The sequence below is a fragment of the Eschscholzia californica genome, unplaced genomic scaffold, assembly GCF_041429995.1.
Source record: "Eschscholzia californica isolate CP2 unplaced genomic scaffold, dmEscCali1.0.p SCAF_3, whole genome shotgun sequence".
In the NCBI taxonomy this organism is placed as follows: Eukaryota; Viridiplantae; Streptophyta; class Magnoliopsida; order Ranunculales; family Papaveraceae; genus Eschscholzia; species Eschscholzia californica.
In genome coordinates this window covers 28,376,249-28,385,983 of record NW_028238420.1, presented here as the reverse complement: position 1 = coordinate 28,385,983, position 9,735 = coordinate 28,376,249, and the positions used below count along the sequence as shown (strand labels likewise).

The window sequence follows — 9,735 nt, the reverse complement described above, 5'->3', positions numbered from 1 at the left end:
GGAATAGTAAAGATCAATCAAGAACAGAACACAGAGATTTACGTGGTTCGGTTGGTGAGACCTACCCCACGGCGCCAACGGCGCGATGATTTCCACTATGATAAGCAAACAAGTTTACACAAGAGATCCGTGAGATTGTGCTACTGATATCTCCTTAGGGTTTAGTTTATATAGCCAGTAGACCCTAATCCCACCGCCTCACCGACTCTCTACAACCGACTATCTCTAGAACCGACATTATACACAGATAACACTAATCACCGACATAAGCCTAGCTTCCGCATTCCAGCTCTGTCTCGGAGTCCAGCTCTGCCTCACAGCCCTACTTCGCATACCATTGTCTTGTAAACGGGTTGGCGGGTCGTAAATCGGGTTTGATACCAATCCATATTCGAGTCACTACTAACATCTAGGAAACCCACACAACCAAATAGGCTACCTTATTTATCACATCTAATCTCATTGCATTTTTACTTCACGTGACGTCATTTTCCTTGAGCATCATTTTCTAGTTCGCACTAATCGCCCGTTCCCTCCATATCCATTTCTGATGACGACACCTTTGTGTTTCCGACTAACCCACATTACCCTCTCCTCGGACCCACCATTATCCACGTCTAGACTACTGAACTCGGTAAGTGATACCTCTGACCGTGGTCCAGCAGTGCCTTCAACGCCGAGAATATCTGACCTTTTGTTAGGAGAATCTCTTACGCCTTCTGCTCCTCCTTGGAGGTGCCTTGTGAATCATCTAGCCTATCTCTTGGGGTGCCTATAACATCTCCAACTCTAATCTCATTTCCTACAGGTTCTCCAACATAGCGCCTCTCTCACTCTCAACTCAGTTTGAACTACCGCCTCATGCCTCTGCAGGCACTCCCATCCAACAACCAACGTCGTCCTAACCATTTAGATGATATTGTTAGATCTAAATCTTCCAACATCAAATACCCCCTTGAACATTATTTCTCTATTAATTCCTTTTTGGCTCCTCACAAGGTAATTCTATCTTCGGTTTTCTCCACGACTGAACCTACAAAGGCTATGAAGTCTCCTTACTGGGTTAAGGATATGGCTCATAAAATGAAGGCCTTAGAATCTAACAAAACTTGGTCAATCGTTCCTTGCCACCCGTACCCATTGGTTGGAAATGGGTTTAGAAAATCAAGTTTAAATCTGACATTACCATTGAACGATACAAAGCTCGCCTCGTGGCGGGCCGGTCGCAAACCGAGTGAACGTTCGGGTCATCCTCTCTATTGCGGTTGTCAGAGGATGGTCCCTTCATCAACTTGATGTCAATAATGCCTTTCTCCAAGGCGACATCCACGAAGAAGTTTTTATGAAATTACCACCTGGTTTTTCATCTAAGGGGGGAGTCCACTACTTGTTGTCTCCACAAATATCTGTATGGCCTCAAACAGTCTTCCTGCCAATGGTTCTTCAAATTTTTTTTCGTTCTCCTCGATCATTAAATATATTTCTCAATCAAAGTCTTATTGCTCTCTTTTTTATTTTCGCCACCAATTCCACTTCCATTTGTCTTGGTTTTTGTGGATGACATTATCTTCACATGAAATTGCTGATGTCGAAAATTGGCTCCCGGTTAAATCAGCATGGAAAAGGGAGTTGATGCATGACAACCTCCGTTATGATGGCATATTCTGTTTGGAGAGGAAAGATTCCTCTGTTCAGCTCCGCTTCTCTGCTCTGCTCTACTCTTTTGCTCCTTGCTCCTTCGCTCCGGCTCCTTGCTCCTTTCTCCTTCGCTCTGGCTCTTTGCTCCTTGCCCTATTCATCTGTTCCCGAGAGGGGAAAATCTGCAAAGGGTTTGAAAACCGCTCCGACGCTTACTACAAAAAAACAACTTATTAGTGACGGTTTTATTCCGTCACTAATAGAATAAATCCGTCGCCAGTAGTATTCCCGACGACAGTAAAACCGTCGGTACAAGTGGCGTCGGCGATACTTTTACCGACGGACTTTGCGACGGTTTATACACATACCGTCGCTGCTGTTTTAGGCATTTACGACGGTTTTTTTAATACCGTCGTTATAGTTTGATTATTGGCAACGTGTATTTCCTTTATTTTAAACATGAACGACGGGAAAAACCGTTAGTAATACTTATTACCGACAATTTATATACCGTTTCTAATAATATTACTTACGGTTCTTGTCGTCGCTAATGTTTTAAATCTTTTTCCAATATTTCCCCTGTTTTTTAACTGGCAGAATGCCTAACCCTCAAGATAATTCCTTCAAACACACAAAAAGCAATAATAATTCACATCCATTGAACAAAACGAACATTAACACTAATATATCTCAAAATGTGAACACAAACATATCCCAAAATGTCGACACCTAAAAAGAAACAACATTTAAATTGTATTCAAAGATGCGAAACAAGTAAAAAGTGCATATTTTAGTGTCTACTACTTTACGACCCTTAATCTTCATAAAAAATCTTCTTTATCCTCTCAAAACTCCATGTATATCCTGCATAACAAGGTTTATAACGTGTGAGTACTAAACTCTCAAACAATAAACAAATTAAACAAATGCATAAAGTTCCAATCATATGGTAATTACCTCATCGGGGGTTTCAATATAGAATTAGCTCAATTCAAGTCTGATTTCACATGTTATTCAAGTGAATCACTCGATTCAAACTAAGTAATACTAAGTCAAGAAGACTAATGAATTTACTCTAAAAATCACTTGGAAACATGTAAATCTATACCCACATGATATCAATCAGAGTTAAAATTTTGGATGAAATGGTATGAAAATTAAACGCATACACAATTCATAAGAATAATGTATATTACGAAATTTTCATTGGCGTTAACTAATAAGATAAGAAAAATCATTCATTATTGAGTTATCAATTCCTCGAGTATATACTAATATAACTAATTATGGTAATTCCATTGCTAGGGAGGTCAGGTTGTCCCCTTCTTGCTGGTGTTGGTCCCAATCAGACGGTTGCTATCTTAATTGCAAGGATATAATTTTGTATCTATCGATTAAGTCGCACAATTTCTTAAAAAGTCTTACTGGACAAGAGATAAAAATACAAAGACATCTATAATTTACTACTGAAGAAAAGATAAACAATATCAACAGGACTCAACATGATGTTATGATAGGTTTCGAGTTTGAACTTATGGATTTCTGCTGCACATGCCTCTTCTGAGCGAAAGAAACATTCTTTTTCATATTCCAAACCGCATACAAATTCAGCATCACTAACATAACCATCACTTTGTGACTAAGGCTGGATAAAGAACGATAAGACAACCTATATGTACCGTTAGTAATAAGATAAACTCTAAACTAATTTGATCACTCTTAAACAGAAAACGATTGGTCAGACTCACTCTTATCATGGCCAGTAACATATGAGTTGTTAACATGAATAAGTAACTTATCATAATGTCAAATAAATAATAACTTACTATGATCGTCTTCTCAAAGCCAAAATAAGATGAAGCATCGATCAAGATTGGGCTGGTGTTGGGCCTTGGGAATCCTACATAAGAATTTGATCATCAAAACCTAAACATAATAGTCAAAATATAAAATTGGTCACTAAATTTTTTGATTAAAAAGGTTAAGAGTCCACACCTTTTGAGTGTTGCTGCCACCAGAACGATCATTTTCAAGTTGTGCCAACCTCTCTAATGCACTTTTGAGTTGATCTTGTAAATCCTTCATTTGTTGATTTTTTTTTCGACATCATCTGATCTTCTCTTCTTTCTTGAATTTGAAGTAAATCTCTGTCCCAAAACTGCTTTGGCTTTACTGGACCATAACAACGAACTCGACCGCCTCTATCACGTCCCATCACTTGAGCGAAAATATCGTTCGGACCTGAATCGACAAATTCTCCATCTTCTTAAGTCATTTGATGTTGTAGTTTTTCCATTTTATCCTGTCAATGCAACCACATCTAATAAGTTAGAATTAAATCATATAGTAAATGTAATATATCATATATATAAATGAAATAATTACGATCTTCTCTGCTGCCAATTCGTTTACTAGAGCAAGATTTCTTTTCCGCGTACGAGTCCTTTTGTATACTGTTGTGCGAGGAGGGGATGCACTAAGCTCTTTTCTTAACTGTTAAAGCAATTACTGAAAGAGTTAAACACAAAATCAATTGAATATTATGATTTGATATGAATGAGACGAAAGTAATTTACCTCATCCGCATATTTGGCATGGGACTTTGAACCTCCAGTATGCGGAATTTGCTGAAGAGCCTTATTTTTTGCATTTTGACGACTTTGTTTCTGTATTAAATAATCAAAATTACTAAATTATACACTATAAATAGAGCTAGTGTTTACTATAAGTAACTACCTTCGCATCTTCTGAATTCCAGTAATCAACAACATTCATCCATTCGCTCGGTTCAATCCCATCGGGTGGATTAGCAAGGCACTTTTCTAGGTTGTCATATGACGAAAAGTGCTCCTTTTTCACAGTGCATTTGTGATCTTTCCATCTTGCATTCAACCTCTCCGATAGAAATTTGTTACATTCAAAAGGAATCTCGAATATTTGCTTGTAAAAAGAAAATAGTAAACAATAATTAAGACACATCCATCAATAAAAATTTAAACATAGTAGGTTAGAATATTTACCTTAATCTGATCTATAGCTTTATTTATCTCTTCCTCTCTAAACTTAACCATTTTCTTCCAATCAGTTATCGAAAGTGGAAATCTGTTCACATCCCTTGCCAAATATCCAATATAACTCGACAAGTATGTTGAATTTGATCCGATTGGCTGCTCATATTTGTCAACTTCAATTTTTAACGTTCCTCCTGGTGGGAGGTCATCTAACCATGATAATTGGGTTGGCCCCCTCCCTCTCTTTGTTGGAATTTGTTGATCTTCAGCCATTACCCAGTTATATCATAAACACTAAACTTAAAAGAGACAAATAATTATGAAGATTAGTAAAAATCAATGTAGAGATACCGATATTTCATATAATTAATCAAAAGACAACTTCTCAAATAAAATATCAATTAGTTCATCCCAAAATAATTAACAAATGTCAATATAGTATAACTAATCAATCAAATGAACAACCAAGCCCTATTCATATTTTAAATAGTTTAAGAATCATTTCCATCCACGTCCACATCCTCGTCTTCGTATTCATCCCCGTCCTCATCCTTGTCTTCATATCCGTCCACTTCCTCATCCTCGTGCATGTCCTCATCCTCATTTTCATATTCGCAAGTGTCCTCATCCTCGTCTTCATAGTCGCAAACGTCCTCATCCTCGTCTTTATTTTCATTATTTCTATATTCAGTTGTAGTCACAGGTTTATCTGCAATAACTATCTCGCCTGCCACATCTTCATTGATAATATTAACTTTTTCCTCATCATCAAGACTAATAGTGGTAGGAATAAGAAATAGATCACTATGTAGTAATTGATCATCAACTTCGCGGCTAGTCATGTCAAAAGTGTCTCTCGGTTTATTTCTTACCACAACATGCCATTTCGGCTCACTTGGATCTTGAACATAAAAAACCTGTGCAACCTGAGATGCCAATACATAAGGCTCTTCATTCTGGGTCGACAATGGATATGTGAAGTTAACTAGTGTGAAACCTAGATCATCAACTTTCACTCCTTTACCTTTGTTAACATCAACCCAATCGCACTTGAATAGTACAAATTTACAACCTTGTCGGTATGTCACTTCAATTATATCAGTCACTCGTCCATAATATGTTAACTTTGCTTCAACTGGATTTCGATCCTTTGCACTTGAGACGCAGGGAGCAATTGCATCTAAAGTTACACCACTACTTTGCGTTTTAGCATTGACCTCTTTGGAAACAATTTTGAATTTATATCCATTAATTCTATAACCTTTGTATCGCTTAGCGCATGAAAGCGGTCCAGCAGCAAGTATGTCAAGTCTATCAGAATGAATGACTTGCCCGCTTCAGTCTATCAAAATATTCCTTAAACCAATCAGCAAACTCTTCTTTGTGCTTGTTTTGAATTGCTTGAGCCGGCATTTTTCGACTGACGATATTCAACTTAGATTTGTGAAGACTGCAGTTAATAGTTAAATAAAATATGTCATATACATAATATATAATTATCAAAGATAGACTAATTTATTTTAGAACTAACTTACTTTATATAGTAAGAGACGTCATCGTCGTTGGACAAAATATATTGATGTACTTGCTTCACTTCAGAATAACTCAGTATGAAGTTGTTAACACCTCCTATTGGAGCATCATCTTCATACCTAGGTGGTCTATTCATGCGTGACTCAAGATCACCCATATATCTCGTCATAAATGTCACACACTCATTGGCAAGACATCCTTCAGCAATAGATCCCTCTGGTTGTGCTCTATTGCGCACGTATTTCTTCAAAGTTTAGAGGAACCTATTCGCACAGGTAAATACATATAAGAACAAGACAAGTACCTAAGTTAAAAATAGAAATATACAATGCGTACCTTTTAATAGGATACATCCATCGATAATGAACAGGTCCACCAATACGTGCCTCTGAAGCCAAATGGATAGGCAAGTGGACCATTATGTCAAAGAAAGTAGGTGGGAAGATCCTCTTTAGATTGCACAGAATGAGGGGAATTTTCTTTTCTAATCGTTCATAATCTTCTTCACGACTGACTTTTGAGCACAATTCACGAAAAAAGTGCTTAACTCTAACAATATCGAGCTAACTTTCTTAGGCAATGTTATATGGACTGCCAAAGGTAAAAATTGTTGAATGATAACATGTAAATCATGACTCTTCAAACCATATATCTTTCGTTGTTTGACATTGACACATCTGGCAATATTAAAGGAGTAACCATCTGGAATCTTAAGATTTTTCAAGATGTTACAAAACATTTCTTTGCGAGCCTTATCCATTAAATAACATGCAGATGGGCTGTAAAAGGTGCCATTATCTTGTCGTATTGGGTGAAGCTCTGGTCGAATATGCATTGCTGCGAGGTCCCATCTCGCCTTCACATTGTCTTTTGATTTGCCTTCAATGCTCATGATAGTACCCAGAATATTATCGCATATGTTTTTTTCAATATGCATAACATCTAAATTATGCTTGAGTAAATTATGCTCCCAATATGGGAGTTCATAAAAAATACTCAGTTTTTTCCAATTATCCGGCATCTCGGGGTTTCAATGTGCCACTTTTACTTTTCTTCTAGATGAACTTGCACATTTTCTTTTTTTGTTTGATGGAGAAGTATCCCCTCTCAAACTTTCCTCAAATTTATTTCCAAATGTATGTGGAATATCTCTTAGCTTTTGCAAGATATCTGGTCCCAATAAAGAATTCGGAGGTGGCCTATCATCTACGGTCCCATCAAAATCCTTCTTCAGTTTTCGAAACCTATGATCCGAAGGCAAGAAGCGTCTGTGTCCCATATAACACGTCTTCCGCCAACTAGGCAAATACATATGACTTGTATGATGATAGCATGTTGAACACGCCATTTTTCCTTTAGTGGTCCAACTAGATAACATAGCAAGTCCTGGATAATCAGTTATCGTCCACAACAAAGCTGCACGCATTCTGAACTATTCTTTCTTAGAAGAATCATATGTTTCTATCCCTTCTTCCCACAATTCTTTGAGTTCATCTATTAACGGCCTTAAATAAATATCAATATCATTTCCCGGGCTCTGAGGTCCAGGTATAAGCAAAGAGAGTATCATATGAGGTTGTTTCATACACAGCCATGGTGGCAGATTGTAAGGAATTATAACAACTGGCCACGTGCTATGAGAAATACTCATCGTTCCGAATGGATTAAATCCATCACTCGCTAAACCTAACCTGACATTTCTTGGTTCTGCAGCGAATGTGGGATTTCTCTCATCAAAATCTTTCCAAGCGATTGAATCTGGCGGATGTCTTAATATTCCATCTTTATTCCGCTCTTCTTCATGGCATGTCATATCCGTTGCAGTTTTAGATGACATGTACAAGCGTTGTAGTCTCGGTTTCAATGAAAAGTGACGAAGTATCTTTGCAGGAGTCTTTTTTTCTTCATCTTTATATCGGGATAAGCCATACCTTGAACACTTTTTCAGATCACCTGATTCTTTATAATATAACACGCAATCGTTTGGGCATGCATCAATTTTGTTGTAGCTCAATCCCAAGTCTGAAATTATTTTTTTACACTGAGTAAAGTTCTCAGGCAAAGCACATCCGTCAGGTAATGAATCTCTCAACAATTGAAGCAATAGTTTGAACGACTTGTCAGTCCACCCTCCAATACACTTATAGTTCCATAGTTTGATCAAGAACGAAAGCATGGTCATTTTATCACATCCTGGATACAACTCTTTCTTTGAATCTTCTAAGAATTTATAAAACCGGCTAACTGACGAATTATCATCCATGACAACTTCATTCACACCATCTCTATCTTCACGTGTATCATGGACTCCATAAATATCTTGCAACATACCATCTAAGTCTTCGTTGTCCTCATTGTCTTCATTATTATCATCGTTGTCATCATTTGTAACATTTCTTGTTGTATGCATATTAGATGTTGTACTAAACTCTTCTCCATGTAGAAACCAGTTTTTTTAACATTTCAACATCCCGTTACAAATCAAATGCTCATAAATTGTATTTCTATCGAGATACGGAACATTTCTGCATTTGCACATGGGCATTTTATTTTGTCATCTTTGGTAACGAACCCATTAGCAAATGCAAAATCCAAGAATGCAAGCACTCCGTCATCATACTCTTTTGAAACTCTACTCTTGGAAACCCAACTCTTATCCATTTTCTTTAACTTGGTCCTAATTGAATCATCAGTTAACAAATAAATTACTTATTAATATACTAAATAGATAATGAACACCAAATGACATTCAAATGAAGAAACCAGTAATCAGTCATCTAGTAAGTTATGAGTTTACAAACTAATAGTTTACATGTTTTTTCTACATATGGGTTTTGCTCAAGCTTGTCTAAACCCTAGTATCATGTGTGGAAAATAAAGTAGCTAATTCATTTTCGATTAAAACACCTAAAAAGTTAGTTTAACTCTTACAAATTATTTTTCTGAAATGTGACATAGCATAGACCTCAAAAGTACATATATAAAACAATATACATTAATGACAATGCATGACAGTCATATTTTGAGGGTTTGAAGAGCAAAAGGCAAGAATACTATCAAGTCTAGAAAACAACGTGACATAAAGCTCATAGCAGAAAAGCTCGAAGGATCTGAGGATTACATGTGTAATAGATTTTATGTGAACTAAGAGCAAGAAGACCAATGTAAAAAAAATATTATTACTCCTACTTGTTCAATCTCACTCTCACCAACTATTTTTCGTTTTTCAAATCACATATCTTCTCATTTTGTTAAGGAAAACGAACGCATTTTTTCATGAGGTTCTTTTGCACGGAGAAACAAAAATTGCATAACTTGCCAATATAAATGTCAAATGCCTACATATATATATATACCCTAAAAGCATCTTAATAACTGCTTGACTAGTTGAAATGGAAATTGGGTTCAATTTGTGTTCATATAATATACCCTAAAAGAAAGAAGACGATCGCGATGAAATATCGTACCAATTTAAGTTAGCTTCTTTATTTGCAACTCAGCTGCAGCCCTTCCCAATGTCTCCAATGGTGCTGCGACCTAAAAACAACAAGGC

The 9,735-nt window shown here is 36.7% G+C and overlaps 1 protein-coding gene, 1 long non-coding RNA gene and 1 pseudogene across 3 annotated transcripts; all 3 read right to left on the bottom strand.

Annotated features, from left to right (window-relative positions):
• Nucleotides 1-2,276: 2,276 nt before the first annotated feature.
• On the bottom strand, nt 2,277-3,940 carry LOC147549357 (uncharacterized). Its single transcript, XR_015237711.1, has 3 exons — nt 3,634-3,940; nt 3,465-3,538; nt 2,277-2,502 (listed from the first exon to the last, which is right to left on the bottom strand). It is a non-coding gene; the product is annotated as an uncharacterized LOC147549357 (long non-coding RNA).
• Nucleotides 3,941-3,943: 3 nt separating this feature from the next.
• LOC147549356 (uncharacterized) lies at nt 3,944-4,922 on the bottom strand. The gene is made up of 5 exons (XM_086668284.1): nt 4,659-4,922; nt 4,375-4,578; nt 4,215-4,304; nt 4,024-4,131; nt 3,944-3,958 (listed from the first exon to the last, which is right to left on the bottom strand). Exons 1-5 carry the CDS (start codon nt 4,920-4,922, stop codon nt 3,944-3,946), a joined length of 681 nt encoding a protein of 226 aa, XP_086524410.1.
• A 218-nt stretch (nt 4,923-5,140) lies between these two features.
• Nucleotides 5,141-8,672, bottom strand: LOC147549355 (uncharacterized; annotated as a pseudogene). The gene is made up of 3 exons (XR_015237406.1): nt 6,519-8,672; nt 6,185-6,445; nt 5,141-6,099 (listed from the first exon to the last, which is right to left on the bottom strand). The product of XR_015237406.1 is annotated as an uncharacterized LOC147549355 (transcript).
• Nucleotides 8,673-9,735: the final 1,063 nt, after the last annotated feature.

Excerpts from the sequence above, each read along its gene's own strand:
- LOC147549356 (XM_086668284.1), bottom strand. The coding sequence starts at position 4,922 with ATGGCTGAAGATCAACAAATTCCAACAAAGAGAGGGAGGGGGCCAACC. Across the intron at positions 4,579-4,658 it reads AAGCTATAGATCAGATTAAG|CAAATATTCGAGATTCCTTT; the intron begins GTAAATATTCTA and ends TCTTTTTACAAG. Across the intron at positions 4,132-4,214 it reads ATGCCAAATATGCGGATGAG|TTAAGAAAAGAGCTTAGTGC; the intron begins GTAAATTACTTT and ends TTGCTTTAACAG.